General features: G+C 39.7%; 1 protein-coding gene across 3 annotated transcripts; it reads left to right on the top strand.

Moving 5' to 3' along the window:
- The first annotated feature begins 435 nt into the window (after nucleotides 1–435).
- On the top strand, nucleotides 436–15,309 carry LOC113078011 (zinc finger RNA-binding protein-like). Of its 3 annotated transcripts, none has more exons than XM_026250299.1 (20): nucleotides 436–571; nucleotides 802–883; nucleotides 2,809–3,091; nucleotides 3,555–3,699; nucleotides 3,972–4,190; nucleotides 4,506–4,750; nucleotides 4,875–5,075; nucleotides 5,347–5,635; nucleotides 5,776–5,969; nucleotides 6,054–6,173; nucleotides 6,281–6,426; nucleotides 6,507–6,672; nucleotides 7,402–7,613; nucleotides 7,696–7,846; nucleotides 8,212–8,353; nucleotides 10,855–10,952; nucleotides 11,807–11,902; nucleotides 13,149–13,260; nucleotides 13,508–13,605; nucleotides 13,704–15,309. In XM_026250299.1, exons 1-20 carry the CDS (start codon nucleotides 535–537, stop codon nucleotides 13,884–13,886), a joined length of 3,219 nt encoding a protein of 1,072 aa, XP_026106084.1. In that variant the 5' UTR covers nucleotides 436–534; the 3' UTR covers nucleotides 13,887–15,309. The 3 variants fall into 3 exon arrangements, with proteins under 3 accessions (XP_026106084.1, XP_026106077.1, XP_026106090.1); XM_026250292.1 differs by having other exon boundaries at nucleotides 3,969–4,190; XM_026250305.1 differs by lacking the exons at nucleotides 10,855–10,952; nucleotides 13,149–13,260; nucleotides 13,508–13,605; nucleotides 13,704–15,309 and having other exon boundaries at nucleotides 3,969–4,190.
- The last annotated feature ends 1,715 nt before the right edge of the window (nucleotides 15,310–17,024 follow it).

Here is a 17,024-nt window from a genome sequence, read left to right as displayed (position 1 = left end):
CTTTAGCTCCGCCCACACGTCACGCCTCTAGGCGCTCGTGTTTTTCCGGTAAAAAATGGTACAGACTATCTTTCTCTTATGAATATAATAAAACTAAAGACTTTTTGGAGTTATGAAGGATGCAGTACTACTCTATAGGTACTCAAGATTAACAGGATATTGAGTGAAAACGAGCATTTCACCCCCCCTTTAAGTATCTTATCTCAGTCTCTTAAGACATGAAAAGAGAAGCTTAATTTTATCTTTCATCTTTTCACCGCAGTACTGTCATACAGCACAGTTCATGACTATATATATCATATTGGCAGTCCTATATCACTTCCGAAACAAAATTATGGCCAAAACTACCTTAATTGTGTGTTTTTGGATTAAAAGTTGTACAAAGCGACCTTGAAATGGATTTAAGAAAAACTACACTTCCCATTTCTCGCAAGGTTCAAACACGCATGCGCGGTAAGCGCCAGATCCTGGCACGGCTTCTCATATAAAAAGGCAGGGTTACGAGTCACAGTTAGTAAGAGAATAGAGAAACCAATGATTCCCATATGTCCAGTAGTTTCCTTCACCTATGGTGAGTAAAATTTGGTTTTTAAAAGCACGCTGAGACAGCAGACGCGATTTAATCGAGAGACGATGTGACTGAGACAGTGTTTTGGGTGTGCGGGGATCGCTCGGGCTCATCTCGTCGTGGTCTCTCCTGCGTGTTTTCTTCCTCTGCATGATTTGGCTCTTTATCATGGATGCCATTGCACAGAGTCGTTTACCCATCGTGAACCTGTATTTTTTTATTCTTTTTTTCAGTGCCCAGCCGGCTAGGTGAAGATGTCAAAATGGCCACCGGCAACTACTTTGGATTTCCCCATGGTGCTGCGGCCCAGTACAGGTGAGGGCCGAGGTGTTTAGTGGGAGCTGCGGTGATGGGGCTGTTACAGTAATAGTGGGGTTTGGCCCCTCTGCCTTTCTTGTTGGGTCCGGGTGGGGGTGGGGGAAGGGGAGAGAGGCTATATATTGGCTAAGCTTTAACGGCTGGAGTGGAAATGATGCATTATTGTTAACATGCTTTGTTAAATACTTCATACAGTGAGTAATACATTGTGTTTATCTGTGTCTTATTTTATTTAGCTAGGGAGAGATTGACAGTTTATTTTTATTGGTGTTTTGGGAGGGTTACTTGCGAATAAATTAAATCACTGGATAAACCACAAATAAGAGGTTCTTATACCGCTATTTGAATCAATTTCTTCTTGTATAAACGTACGGCGTGGTGACCGAGCGCAGGTGCACCTTTTAAACCCGTGTGATCATAGCTGAAATAAATGGGTGCTTTAATATCTGTAAGTTTTGGGTTAACGTTATAACTAATGGCCAGGGTTTAATAAATATTGTTTACGTAAATATCAGACCGGGTTGCCTCGTAAACAGACACGACGCTTATCTCTGGTTTGATTGGTTTTTGACTGCAACACGATAACGCAAGTTTTTTTTATTTTTTATTTGAGAGATTAACACTGTTGTGAACACATTGTGATCTTGACGTGTCTGTCTGGATAAACTGTGAATGTAGCCTCTGCAGCTAGAGTAAAGCGAGCAGACTGCAGCTGTCTTCTCTCTAGTCCTGCACCAGAGCGGATCTGCGCATGAGTGTCCAGCTCAATGATCTCCTCACTTACACAAGCGCTTGAAGACGGAAACGCAAATAAAAACGAATGTACAGTGTCGCCCAACAACGTTTATCAAGTCATATTGACACTTTAGTTCGTTTAAAGTCACTGATTTACATTTTATCGGAATAATTGACAAATTGTATGCATGTATGTGTGGGGAAGGGCGATGTCTTTCTTCACGGACGCTTTCAAGGATTCCTTGAATGTCACTATTGCTACACTTTTTAAAGGGGTTTATTTGGTCTAGGTTGACGTTCTTCAGTTATTAAGTTTCTTTTCAAGTAATCCTAATGTTCATGTTTGGGGATTTTGGCTTCATGTGCCATGTATTGAAACAGCGTGCCTCTGTTTGTGAAAATAGCCCTGATGTTTAGTTTCATCTAAGCTGGATCATGTTTCTGGGCAGTTCTCCATCAGTTTAGTGTTCGCTGTTCCTGACAGGTTGTCAGTATTACAATGAGCTTGAACGTTTGGAAGTGTTTACATGGGTGGATAGCAGTAGTAGACTGAAGTTGTTGATTTATCTCCGCTAGACCGATGTTGGCCCATTTTCTGAAAGTGCCCCTTTTAAATGGATGCGAGATGGATGCATTTGGTGTGGTTTGTGTTCGTTGGTTGAAGCTCAAGATAGTTGTGATGCTTTGTCTGCCTCTTATTAAGAAAATGCTGTACTAATTCATTTAATCCGTAACTGATTAGAATTTCTTCCTTTACATGTATAGTCTCTGTCAAGCCAATGGATTTGGTGCATTAAATCCAGCAATCAGGAAAGACTAATATGATTTTATCTCCAAGATAATCTGTTATGGTGTGAGTTGGATGTCAACATGAATATCTTTAAATTACATTGAGGGTCATTACTGTTCAATGCATTTACAGAATTGTCCTCCCTTTCAGTTTAGACAAAATACAATAAAAAATTTTCTCTGTGTAAAAAATGAGCAATCTAGCAGTATTGTTTGTTGGAGTTGATGCATGATGGCATTATTTATTTTTTATTTTTAGGTTTTGGATTAGAATTTGTATGTTGTATCACTTTTTTTGCTAACCTAGGCCCTTTGTGTGGGTCCAGTTTTTTTTTTTTTTTTTTTTTTTATAAATAAGATGTCAGTGTCATCTAAGCCTCTCGTCCTCTGTTCTGCAGTCAGCAGCCGACCGCTGGGGTAGCGTACACCCACCCCACTACAGTGGCTAGCTATACTGTGCATCAAGCACCTGTGGCGGCACACACGGTGGCGGCAGCCTACGCCCCTACAGCTGCCACGGTTGCTGTTGCTAGGCCTGCACCGGTTGCAGTAGCAGCAGCGGCTACTGCCGGCGCTTATGGAGGATACCAGCCAGCCCACGCTGCCACGGATTACGGGTATGCCCAGAGACAGCCGGAGGTACCCCCACCACCACCTCCTGTTACCTCACAAAACTACCAGGTAAAAAAACTGAGCAAACTTCACCCTAATAACATGTATGATGTTCCAAAAGATTTAGTTTCTTCATTTAGTTATTCATCAAAGAATCCTGAAAGAAAAAAAATAAAAATTAAAACCACTGTTTTCAACATTGATGATAATGAGGATAATGTTTTTGGCACTAAATAAAACAAAATTTCTTAAGAATCAACTGACGTTAAAGACTGGAGTAATGATGTTGAATATTCAGCTTTGCCATTACGGGAATAAGCAGGTTTTAAAATGTTACAGTTTTAATTTATTTTGTATAACACAAATGCAGGTTTGTGTTATTAAAGCATTAAAGGCTTTTTTCAAAAGTCTTACTTTGCTCAAAATTTTGTATATAGATGTATCTTTCTATGCTTTTGCATTATCAATTTTAAGAGTCGGATCCATGTCCAGTGTTTAAGGAAAGATACAAGCCCTCGGTTTACTGTTGCAGGACTCCTATTCATATGTGCGGTCCACCGCTCCGGCTGTAGCGTATGACAGTAAACAATACTACCAGCAACCTGTGGCTACACCTGCTGTGGCCGCTGCAGCAGCCCAGCCACAACCCACAGTGGCCGAATCCTACTATCAGACAGGTATGCTTGACACATCCTGCCATTTAAATGGGACGAAATATTCCCCAATAAATGACCAATATATGTACATTTCCATAAAATTATCTAGTATTGCTTTTTATTACCAAATGTGAAAGGCCTTGGTTAACATTTGATTGGATTTTTCCCAGTTCCAGTATTTTAAAGAAATGCAATTTAAGGGGAACAGAATTAAATTAGTAATCCTCTACAGGTCACCCTTTAAATGATCTGTAATGTTCAGTACAACTTTGTTTTACTCCTCTCATTAGCAGCTAAAACTGGATACAGCCAAGGTGCCACTCCATACACCCAGACCCAACAAACGCGTCAGGTTACAGCCATAAAGCCAGCCACCCCCAGACCTGCCACCTCAACCTTCTCCATTTACCCAGTGTCCTCCGCTGTACAGCCGGTCGCTGCGGCCGCTGCCTCTGTAGTCCCGTCATACTCTCAGAGTCCCACCTACAGCACCAATGCAGTCACATACTCTGGTAAGAACAACATTTGCAGATGTTCTCAGTTGAATTCTCAAAACGCTGATGTGATACTGTGAAATGCACTCTGAGCCCCGGAGACACTAAGCTTTCTTTTAAAAGTAGTTGAGTAGTGTGCTTGAGCAGAAGTGGACTGAAGGCAAGTGAAATGTTTTTTCTAGTAATAATACTGAACCAAACCATTGAGCTAGGCATTGCTGGTGTCATGCTCTACCAGTTGAGCTACAGGAATTAGGCTTGAAGATTTACAGTGCAGTCCTGTCAGTCTCCATCTGTACTGTGGCTAATGATTGCTCATCTCTGTATATTCAGGAACTTCATACTCTGGCTATGAAGCTGCCGTGTATTCGGCTGCCTCCTCCTACTATCAGCAGCAGCAGCAGCAACAGCAGCAGAAACAGGCAGCCGTCGCCGCAGCAGCCACTGCTGCATGGACTGGCAGCACTTTTACCAAGAAAACTCCCCTGCAGAACAAAACACTCAAACCTAAACAGCCTCCTAAACCACCACAGATACACTACTGTGACGTCTGCAAGATCAGCTGTGCTGGACCCCAGGTATTTTATTTGAATGTATTTATTGCTGTTTGTGTATTATGTGTAACTGATGGCCCATACACTAGGGTTTACCTGATACTCCTCTATCAAATGGAACAGGTGAACTTATCACATTTTATTTCAGACCTATAAGGAGCATCTGGAGGGTCAGAAGCACAAAAAGAAGGAAGCCGCACTGAAAGTGTCACAGAGCAGCAGTGGCAGCAGTGGAGGCGGGAGCTCCACCCGCGGCACACAGAATCAGCTACGCTGTGAGCTCTGTGACGTCTCCTGTACTGGAGCCGATGCCTACGCCGCACACATCAGAGGAGCCAAACACCAGAAGGTACATGAGTCACACTCTGATCTCGGCAAATAATAATCTCCTTCAGCAGCACTATTTTTGAATGCGTATGATTCTGGCTCTTCGTTTTAGAGAGGGCCTCTTAGGTACTGTTCTGATATGCAGCAGAAAGTAGTTTGAAGGGGTATGGATGCCACAACGTTACAACTTGCAATTACGTAATCGAGTATGCTTGCATAAAGTCAAAATGTGATGTTCATAATAGTGGGTAGGATGTAGATCAAATGTGCCTCGTTGTGTTCTTTTCCTATAGGTTGTGAAATTGCATACCAAACTAGGAAAGCCGATACCATCCGCAGAGCCCAGTGTTGTTTCCCAGTCCTCCAGCTCCAGTACAGCGGCTCCCAATAAATCTGCCAGCTCCAACATCAACAGCTCCACAAGCACATCGTCCAACCTCTCTGCTTCCTCTGTTTCTGCCTCTTACTTAAAATCTGGCAGCATGGCCAACAACACGGCAGCTTCAGCTTTACAGGGCAAGAGCCCAGTGCCCAACAGCTCCTCTGTCAAGAAGGTCAACACACCCAAGATCAACTTTGTTGGTATGTCTTGCTGAATCAATGTTATTTGTTCTTGGACCCATCCTGTAAAACATTTTCATTTTATTTAAAATTTTTCCTTTTTTAAAAACTGATTTAGTATGACACCGTACAATATTTGCTTTCATGCGGGAATAAAACAGGTGGAAACAAGTTGCAGACCACTGCTGTTAAAAATGACGAATCCAAGATGGAGGCTGCTAAGGCGGCACAATCCACTGTTTCTTCATCACCAGCAGACCTAAAGAATGAAATGTCTGAACCTCTGTCACCTCAGTCAGCACTTGCAGCCCTGCAGAGTGATGTTCAGCCAGTCGGACATGACTATGTTGAAGAGGTATGAGAAGACTTTTAGACTTTTAGACACAATTAGTCATTTTCAAGCGGTGTAGCTAAGTGCAAACAATCAAATGTGTTTCAGGTAAGGAATGATGAAGGAAAGGTGATCCGATTCCACTGCAAACTGTGTGAATGCAGTTTCAATGACCCGAATGCCAAAGAAATGCATTTGAAAGGAAGGAGACATCGACTGCAGTATAAGGTTAGTAGGTGATTGTTTGCGGTGGTTCTTTTATGATAAATGCCGAAGAATCCAAATCGTTGTGCTATTATGTCAGTGTTGCTGATTGTATCTTCTGCCATTTGTAGAAAAAGGTGAACCCAGATCTCCAGGTTGAAGTGAAACCTAGCATCCGAGCCAGGAAGATCCAAGAGGAAAAGATGAGGAAGCAGATGCAAAAGGAAGAGTATTGGAGAAGACGGGAAGAAGAGGAGCGCTGGAGGATGGAGATGAGGTGTGACTCTTTTCTCCACCAATATATCATTATCTACACACGACTATTTCGAGGTCCTATATATTGTGATTTGTTTTCAGGCGCTATGAAGAGGACATGTATTGGCGACGTATGGAGGAAGATCAGCACCACTGGGATGAAAGGCGCAGAATGCCTGATGGTGGTTATCCACCGGGTCCACCTGGTCCTCCTGGTCTGCTTGGAGTGAGGCCTGGGATGCCCATACCTCAACCACAAGGACCAGTGGTGAGTCCTGAGTATAAAATATGCTATTTGTGTTTGAGGTACACCTACCATTTTAAAAACTAGCAAGATATTTATTGAAAAATAATGGTGCTTTACATTGATTGAAAAAAGAAAAGTGAGAGTAGAGACTAGTTAAAAAAAAGAAATTAACTTTCTATTCCTCAAAGGATCATAGGAAAAAACTATCACAATTTGGTTTCCAAAATAACATTTAACAGCACAGCAGTTTTTATGATGATGATGATGATAAGATTTTGAGAACAAAATCAGCATATTGTGACACTGAAGACTGGAATAATGGCTGCTGAAGTGACAGGAATTACATTAATGGCTGCTTTGACATTTTACAGGATTTTTTTTATTTATAAGAATACATTAAACTAGTTCTTTCTTTTTGTACTGGTTCACAACATTGCCGTTTCTAGTACATTTTTGATCAACTAAGAGCGTGAGCTCTTTGAAAAGACTTTGCCTAGTTAGTAAATAAGTTATGGTATGTTTTTGGAAAGAATTGATAATGAAGGTCTACACAGATTTTACTTAATTTTGAATTATTAGTAAATAAATGAAATTTAGTTGTATTGCACAACAGTATGATTAGATGCTTTTGCAAAAACAATGACAGACATATGCAAGAATTTGTTTTGAGAATGGTCCGTTCTCACTTCCATATCAACTACTAAATTGTGTTCATCACAACTGGTTCATAACATCTATTTTTTGTTGCAGCCTCCACGTCGCCCTGATTCCTCAGATGATCGCTATGTGATGACCAAACATGCAGCTATTTACCCTTCAGAGGATGAGCTCCAGGCCATCCAGAAGATCGTATCAATCACTGAGCGAGCACTTAAGCTGGTCTCCGACATCATCACAGACCAAGATGCAAGTGAGAAGGACAAAGAAGAGGACAAAGAAAAGAAAGAGCCTCCCAAAGACAGGTGGGAGAAGAGCGCACTAATGTTTCTTAAAGCAGAGAGAAAGAAAAGGGCAAAGCAATACATGATCCCTTGTGCATTTCAGAGTGCTGAAAGGAGTGATGCGAGTAGGCGTTCTCGCCAAAGGACTGCTTCTGCGAGGAGACAAAAATGTCAACCTAGTCCTCCTCTGTTCTGAGAAGCCAACCAAGAGTCTGCTAACACGCATTGTGGAACATCTCCCCAAACAGCTTACGGTACTGGCTCAATACATTGAAAACCTCTATAAACTGCTATAATCACACAGATTTTCCTTTTTAAAGGTCTTTTTTTTTTTTTTATGTTTTTCATCAGTGATTTCCAATCTTGCTCTGGGAGTAAAGCTGTTCTGCAGTGTATAGACCCAACTCTCATTAAAACATACCTGAACTAGATTGTCAGTGATTGTAAACTTTCAGAAAGGTGTGTTGGGGCAGATTGGAGCTAAACTTTCCAAGACATTAGCCCTCCAGGAACAGGACTTGACACCACTGCTTTACTGGGTGTTTCTTATTGTGAGTCAGGGTTTGCTTGATCTCAATTAGAGGGTTGAAAGTTTTTCTGCTAACCTTTTGTTTTTCAGATTGTAGCTCCGGAGAAATATGAGGTAAAAGGCTCCGTCCAAGAGGCTGCTATTATCCTTGCCTCCTCCGCTGAGCCCAAGATGCAGGTGACCATCACCCTCACCTCGCCTGTCATCCGAGAGGAAAACCCCAGGGATGGAGGTTGGAAAAGACATCGCTCAAATTAACCGACTACCTATCAGATTAATATTTCATGCTGATTTTGACAACCTAAAGAGCCCATCTGTTGGCACTGTGGAGATGGTGCTACAAGTTAATGATATCAGAATTGTTTTTAGCTTTTGACTTGAGAGCATTTATTTTGAGAAAATATGAACACAGAACAAATTAAACCTGGTATGTGCTTGAGCTTGGCCTTACATAATTGACCTACACGCTTTACTTTTGAAAGTTACGCAACTGAGGTAAAGTGCCTCTTTCTAGCCTTATTTGGACAAATTATTTCATATGAAGTCTGTAATGTGTTAACACTGTAAAAGGGTTGAAGCCTGTTCAAGTGGCTTTAAGTTTGAGTTCAACACTACCAGGTTTTATCCAACCATCTCCGATGGCAGCAGTGGTGCTCCGGGTCTTCTCTTTGTAACACTTCTCCAGTGCTCTTGAAGCTCTCCCCACAACAAGCATGATAAGTGTTTGCATTGTGTAAGTCTAGTTAGTCCTGGGTAAGATTCATTTTTGTTTCCTGTTTTCAAGGGGATTGTGTTCTCTGCAGAACCAAATAATTGTATTCTTTCCCAGGGGGGTTTTAGAGTTTGGTCAGGGGTATTCTGTATTATTCTGTGAAAAAAAACAAACAAAAACTTAAACTTATTTCCTGATGAGAAATTGTTGAGTTGGGTCTGACACATTAGGAGTAGTTGGAAGGCCTACCATGTCCCCACAGGAAACAAATCTTCTATTTGTCTGGTGGTGAGAAGGTTCACCATTCTGTGGTCCCCTGCTCCAAAATGAAAGTGCTCCCCTGAGAGAAGCAGTCGAATAGAGATTGACAGATGGTGAAATTTGGCATTCAAACAATGTTACTTTTTAATTTCTTCAGTTGTAAAAATGCATTAAACAACAAAAAAAAGCCACATTTGCCCAAATAATAGAGTAAATGTATCAATAACCTGTTAGTCTTCTCGTGTCGAAGAGTTTTAGTTGGTAAGAAGCTGCCGAAATAGTGGAATCTTAAATGCAGGCTTTGCGGCCATGCCACCATTCCTGTTTGGCTCCTTAGGGGAGTATCAGTCAGCTTTTGGGAGGAAGGCTTTGATAGAGGAATCTTTGGTTGGACCTGGGGTTTACAGCCTTCAGTATACATTGAGATATGGGGGTTTCTCCAAACACGATCATGACAGGTATGCATGCAGTGATGTCCTAATCCTCTTGCTGGGAGCTTCATATTTTCTTGCCAGCACGCATTGCTGCCTTCATGTATCCAAAGCTTTTCAAGTCCAGCCCAAAGCCTCCTAGCTTTTTCAGCAAATTGTCTCCCATCTGAGGCTACGTCTACCAGCTCCGGAAGGATTTTTGACCAAGGTCCCCCTCCTGAATACCTTCAAACACTTTGCCACACCTACCATTCCCATGTAACTGTAGTGGGTCACTACAAATACTCCTTCAACTGTAAACATTGCACGTCTCCCTTGATATCCCTATTTTACATCTTCATGATTTATACATCTGGTACCATTTGCAGCTCCTCATTATCTTTCCAATGTCTCTGGATCATTTGAGGATTTCTTTGAAACACAAAATAGTCTAAAGTATCTTAACTACATTTATAATCTCAAACTTGACTTATGTAGACACTGGAATCCACAATTCGTTTTTTGCCCTAAGAAAAAGAATATAACTTGTCTTCAAATGCTAAGAAGTGCAGGAATTGTACACTTTGAAGAGTATTACAATTCGATTTGTCGACGTTCCACGTCTATCATGACAAATATTATAAAATTAGATTTTATTCGTTTTGAACAATACAGATCATTTAATTTATTCTTTTTATTTATTGCAAAACCACAAGATCAGTAACTGGCAAAATGGCACAGTTTAAAAGTTTTCTGAACTAATGTGATTGAATACCTGTGATATGATGGATCTATACGGATTGATCGTATGACATCAGCTAAGCTAGAAAATAGTGAATAGATATATATAACCATATAGTCGTCTTCCAGGCAATTTCAAATGGTGGATTGCAGAGCATTAATGCGACAGGCTGTAACTGATAGTTTTTATCAAGACTAATTAGTAATTTTAAGAAGTGTCATGCTCACTATATGCAGAGTACCAAAAAAATCACAAGTGCATTTCCAACTTAAATTATGATATTCTACATCACCATGCCATATTCTCAGGGTTGTTTTTTTTTTTTTTTTGACAAAGGCCTTTATTTTTAACTCAGGACTCATTCGTCCCTATCCCATTTCTCTCAGCAGAACACCACAGACTAAATAGAAGTGCACCAAATGGCAAGTGTAGCTGTTAAGATCTGAAATATTCTGCATATGGGGTGAAATGTGAGATGCATATATATTTTGAAAGGGAGCCGTGATCAGGAAAAGACTGGTATGTGTGGCAATGTGTTCTTGGCAGTCTCTCTGACCTGGTCAAACACCCGTTCCTCATCACCATTTGACAATTCGATCCATTTTTAGATGTAACCTCGAGTATGGTGAAAGACCCAGCGGACGTCTTGGACAGGCAAAAATGCCTTGACGCTCTGGCTGCCCTACGCCACGCTAAGTGGTTCCAGGTTCGGAACATCATTTTACTTTCTTCTTGTAGCCTTATGAGATGTATTCCTTTTATTTGTTCATTTAAGTTGTTAAGTCTCTTTGTTTTTAAATTTAAACCTCAAAGTTGATGTTTGGGAGAAAAAGTGATTCAAGGATGCAGTATATAATATGGATATGATGGTACTAATTATTATTTTTTATTTTTTTTGCATTCTGTTTTTGTATATATGAGCTAATCTGATCATAAAAAAAATGAAGCATCCTTGCATACATATGATTTATTCATAAGTTTAGTTTAAATACATGGCATGTAAAATGATTCCATAAGGCTGCAGAATACCTTTGCATAAAGTGTCATCAATAAGAGCTTTCATGTTGAGCGTTTCTCTTTTTGTTTTTCCTTTTTTATTTTGTTAATTTATTTTTGTTTTTTTCTTGGGGATGGGGATTGAGAGGAAAGGAATATCTGATTGGTTTACTGTGTTGTTGGCATCTCTGCAAATACACAGGCAAAGTAAAGCAGATTTCCTTGACTGCTTCAATTCCTATGCAAATTACTCTTGCAAACTGATCTTTTGTAAAAATGAAGTGTATGTTTGTGAAGTATCTGACAACTGAGGTCAGGGTTTACAAGATAACCAGGGAGCCATTTCCAAGTGAATCTTGCAAACTTTGAACTCCTGTACTAATGGTGAGGTAAAATACTGCTGGAAATGGCAGCTTAAGAAAGCCAATTGGCCCAGCTGTTTTTAAACCAATTATAAGCTTCCATTGTGAACAGTAGTGTTGCACCTCTTCCTGAACTCCGCAATGTATGACTGTATGTTTGAGCTCTTGTGCATTAACTACTCTTCACTTCACTGCACTGAAGGCTAGGGCTAATGGACTCCAGTCATGTGTGATTGTCATTCGAATACTGCGTGACCTTTGTCAGCGAGTACCCACCTGGTCTGCCTTTCCTAGCTGGGTGAGTAAAAAGACCAGTGACGAGCATCACTGTTATATATAGAAGTGTATATAAAAATGCTAAGTTGTTGTCAGGTCACATTAGATGCCATTAACACAATGCAGATCTGCAGAGGAGTAGATTATTACCAAGCCCAATTTGGACGGTAATTATTTCTCATGGGGACATAAACTATTTTCAGCATTTACAGGGGTTAGTGGTAGTTTAATTGCAGTCTGAATCCACTTCTCTAACTTTACAAGAAGAAATCAATTCAAAATTCACCTTTTGATCATTGAGCCTTTTAACCCTTGCACTTTGCTGTAATTTGCATGCATATTTATTTCTGAAATGCTGGAACGCATTAACAAGGACAATATTTCATAACTGCTCCACCACAGAGACTGGGAGCTTTTTAGAACTAAACGAAAAACAGCATGTGAAAGTTTGAAATGGGTCGATATTATGGCAGAAAGAGGTGCACAGTATAATCTTAAAATATGTATTATATACATAAACCAAGCAGCTTTGTTTACCATATTTAAATAAGGTTGCATTAAGTTCTGCTAATCAATTTTGATAGAAAATACTAAACCGAAAACCATTTCCATTTATAGTGCGTGTGTTTTTCTAGATTTAAACGGTAGATTTAAATAATCAAATAATAAATAGGATATTGTTTAACATGACTATTCCTATTATTCCCAGCACATGACATTTTTATTTACATCAGTTGACAATCACACAACTGGCCACATGAGCAGTGTGTTTGTAGGATCACAGAACTTGCTTCTCCACTTTGAATAAATTGCTGAATCTGAATCTATGATTTTTATCACTGAGGTGCCATTTCAATTTGTAATTTTTTACAGATGTTCACATGAGAAGCAGTTACCGTCTGAAAGGGCTGTCAATTGGTCTCCTTTCTGATTTACTCAGGATTAATTGTTAAGCTTGCTTTTATATAACGTGTTAAATGGGCAATAAAATCTGACAAACAAAAGTATGAGGCTTTTTCTACAGTATTTTAGGGCAATTATATATATTTTTTTCACCATTTCAATTTTTCTCCTTTTCATACTGTCCTTGGTGTAGCTTAATTACTTCTAATTTAACTCTTTAGCTTCCTTAACACTGTTGTTTTAAAGCACAATCACTGTTTCAGTCCTGCTTAATTTCATAATCCATCAATATTGTTCTAAGTAAACCTTTTAAAATGGCAGCAAGTGTTTGACGCTGTAAATGAAGTTACTGTATGTACTTTAAGGCTATGGAGCTGCTGGTGGAGAAGGCCATTAGCAGTGCCTCTGGACCAATGAGCCCAGGAGATGCTCTGCGAAGAGTTTTTGAGTGCATTTCCTCAGGCATTCTGCTGTCTGGTAAGATGGGCCGCTCTGATAATGTCAATGTTAAAACAATTCCCATAAACTGTGTCTTTATTCTGAGGTGTCTGTAGAACATACTGGCATAGTGGGGGGGGACTGAATTCCTGAATTTGACTGGCGTATGTTTAATTGGGGTTGGAACTGAAGTCTGCAGGACGGTAGCTCTCCAGGAGCAGGGTTGGAGACCCCATATCTAGATGCTCAATTTAACACCGTTTTCTGCTTTTTCTGTGTAATGCAGGTGCTCCAGGATTGATAGACCCCTGTGAGAAGAATCCAACAGATACACTGGCTACCATGGAAGAGCAGCAGAGAGAGGACATCACGTCAAGCGCTCAGGTAATGTACAGTAACTGCTTGAGGAATGTTTGCAGTGATTCCATTTAAAAATGTTTTAAAAAAAATTGCGTAATCATGCATTGCTCCTTTCTCCACAGTTTGCTTTGAGGCTGCTGGCGTTCCGTCAGATTAACAAGGTTCTTGGTATGGACCCCTTGCCCCAGATGAACTCGCGCTTCAATGTACGGAATACCCGCAAGAGACGTCGCGACAACAGTGACGGGACTGATGGATTCGAAGCTGAAGGGAAGAAGGACAAGAAGGACTACGAGGGGTTCTAAAGTGCACCACATTACAACTAGCCCTGCTTTCCCTGCACCCCTTTCAAATACTGTTCAGTCCAAGAATACGAAATGTTGTTTCTGTTGACATCTGTGCATGCTGATTACTACTCATTAATGTTTTTAAGATCTGTTAAAGACCTATTGATGGCCATTTGGGGAAATACCTGGCTTCCTGTCCTTGACGCATAGACTGTGGTCCATCTCATTTATTTAGTCCGGTGTCTTGGCGTAAAGATTTGAGATGTGCACAAACCAAGAGAAGCTAAGCCTAAAGTTCATGCTCCATTCAGCACATGTATGTAATCATTCACCATCTTCAGATCTCTTACGATCTTCAGACTAGGCATTTGTAGAAGTCTGAGCTGTGTACTTGTGTCAGTATGGAACAGATTCTTTCTTTAAAATCCATCTTATCCTTCTAGTCACCCATGTAAAGTAATTTTTGACATTGGCTTTCTTTGCTTTGCAATAAATTGTTTAGGTGTTTTTGAAACTTTATTTTGTTTAAAGACATTCCTCTTAAAACCACAAGATCGAAGCTAAACCGATTGATTAATGCGATAGTCCTGTTGTGATGAATGTGACAGACTGGACATGGATTTATACAAGCATGTATTTTCCATTGCTAGTGCATTCTGAAGACTGGGTTTGCTTTTAACCATTTGTACATTTATGTCAGTTAATATCCTTGAAACCTCTTCAGATCCTTGTTCCTTCTATATGCTTAATGCAAGTGATGTAAGGCTGTAAAGTGTGCTCTGATATTCACAGGACTCTGTGGTGTAGCTGTATCACATTTCTGGAGACACTGACCACTGAAATCAGACCTGGGCAAAATACCGTACAGCATCTATCAATTGTCTCTGTAAGTTTAATAAGGAATCTTGAGTTACCAGTGCATTTCCCATCCGTTGTTAACACAAGGGAGTATTCAAAGAGTAAACACTTGTTCTTTTAAGGTCAAATAATTTTTTAGTTTGTTTTTGCTTTAGAAATAGTAATTGGCCCAGGTCTGCCTGTGTTTTGTGTTCATAATGTTGTAAACCCTAAATGTATCCTTAACTGTGATCAAATAACTGTATGATGATCTCTAATATATGATCATTTTAAAAAGCCTGTATCTAATCTTGCAGTAGATCTTGAAAAACAAATGCCTGTATGGTTTTAAAGCACAGGAATGTGTTCTTTTATGTTCTTTCGTTTTTATGGATTTTGTTTTACTGATTTATAGATGCATAGTAGCTAATTTTGGTTTCTGATTCAAGTTTGTTTAATATCGGTCAAAGAAGATGGGTGGGACGCAAGTAAAATATCGGTGTTGTAACTGCAGATTAATGTAGGTTTACCCTTTGATGCTTGTCATTCGATGTCAAGGTACTACTGCATTACAATGCTTATAATAAATACATTTCCAGAATGATTTTTTTCTCTCTTTCACTCATTTTTACCTGCTTTATGTGAAGTGTAACTGAAATAAAGGTAGAGTCATATTCAGTCCTCGCCCAAAGACATATTTTGCATGTCTTTCTTTGTTAAAACACCTGATTCAGATTATCAAATCATTAGAAGTGATCTCCATGCATGAACTGTGTTCCGACTGACATGATCCCTACACAGTGTTTATTGCTCCATACTTCAAAACTCGCATTTTAATCATGAGTGGCAAATCCTTTAAATATGTAAACGTATTTACAGACTGTAAGTCAGAAGCGCCAGCATTATAGTCTACTCTCAGGATCAGGAAACAGTCCTCTGTAAAACGTGCTACACACATCTTAATATTTGGGTCGAACTGTTCTGGAACAGTGTTGTAAATACAACTTAAAAGTTCTGTATTTAATTTTTTGACTCCACTAAAGCATAAAATTACCATAATATGTTTGCAGATATTAAGAAAACATGCTATGTTAACATAGGCCTACTTGTTTATCTGAAAAACAATGCTACAGTCAATTATTCTCCTTTGAAAATAAATGTGCATTCTGGGCCAACTGCCAGTTTACCCAATTTTATTTCGGCACCCAAGATTGCCACTGGTAGGAAAACACCGTTTATTTCCTTTCATTCATCGTCATGTGCACTTGCTCCTGTTGGTGTTGTCAATCTGGCAACCTGCGTGCGCATCAAGTCCGAGGAGGAGGAGGGGAAAGGGGGAAAAAAAATCCTTTCCGATATTTTGAGTTTTGGATTGATAACCACTTGGTGTCAATCCTACGTACAGCACCTTTAACAAATGATTTCTAGTTGTGTCCTCTTTTAGAAGGTCAAACAAAGTTTCGCTTTCACAAGGATACACACCGCGTCTCCACAACATGGCAGCAGTGGCAACAAGCGGGAATTAAAGTTATGCCCTCTTTCTTTGCTGAAAATGTACATCCAGTGGTAACTAAGATTTACACAAGCTCCAGTCTGGATTCAGAACACCTGAGAAGAGATAATCTCACCCCCTCAGAGGACCTCAAATGATGCTAACCCTGAAATAACATACGGAACTAACAAATATTGCTACTTACTATGCAATCACATTATAATTGCTGTTAATAGTGTTCATTGTCTGGTTGACGAAGTCTTGTATTAATTTTTCAGAAAATTTCTGTCATATGCACATAAACTACTAAATATTGTAGAAACTTAACTTTCTGTAAAGTTGCTTTGCAATTATTTGTATCGTAAAAAGTGCTATACAAATAAACTTGAATTTAGTTGAATTGATCATTTGGGCAGTGTCATGCAATTCTTCCCACATTGTGACGCAGACATGTGGGGGCGTGTTAGAACCAGACTTTTAGGTAGGAGAGGTTGGCTCTTGACTTTTATGAACAATTTCTCTTTGGATTTGAGATTAGTCTTTGCAACTTTACAGATCTTCTTTATGCACCAAGAGCTTGTAACAAAAAACTGAAATCAATTCATATTATCATATTCATATTATTATTTCAATTATTTGTGCATGTTAATTCTAGCTTGCCTCTGCAGTTGTATGTTTGTCTTTCCTGTTGTTTTTGCAAATAAGGAACTACTTTAGTCTCATCACAACTAAGGGGAAACACTAGATGCGCAACCATACAGCAAACACAATAAGCTTCAAACCGCGGCAAGCGCACTTGCAGTCAGTATATAAACGCTTGAATGCTA

This window comes from Carassius auratus, chromosome 5 (assembly GCF_003368295.1).
Source record: "Carassius auratus strain Wakin chromosome 5, ASM336829v1, whole genome shotgun sequence".
Classification (NCBI taxonomy): Eukaryota; Metazoa; Chordata; class Actinopteri; order Cypriniformes; family Cyprinidae; genus Carassius; species Carassius auratus.
The sequence above is the reverse complement of the archived record's forward strand: the minus strand, read 5'-3'. Positions and strand labels throughout refer to the sequence as shown.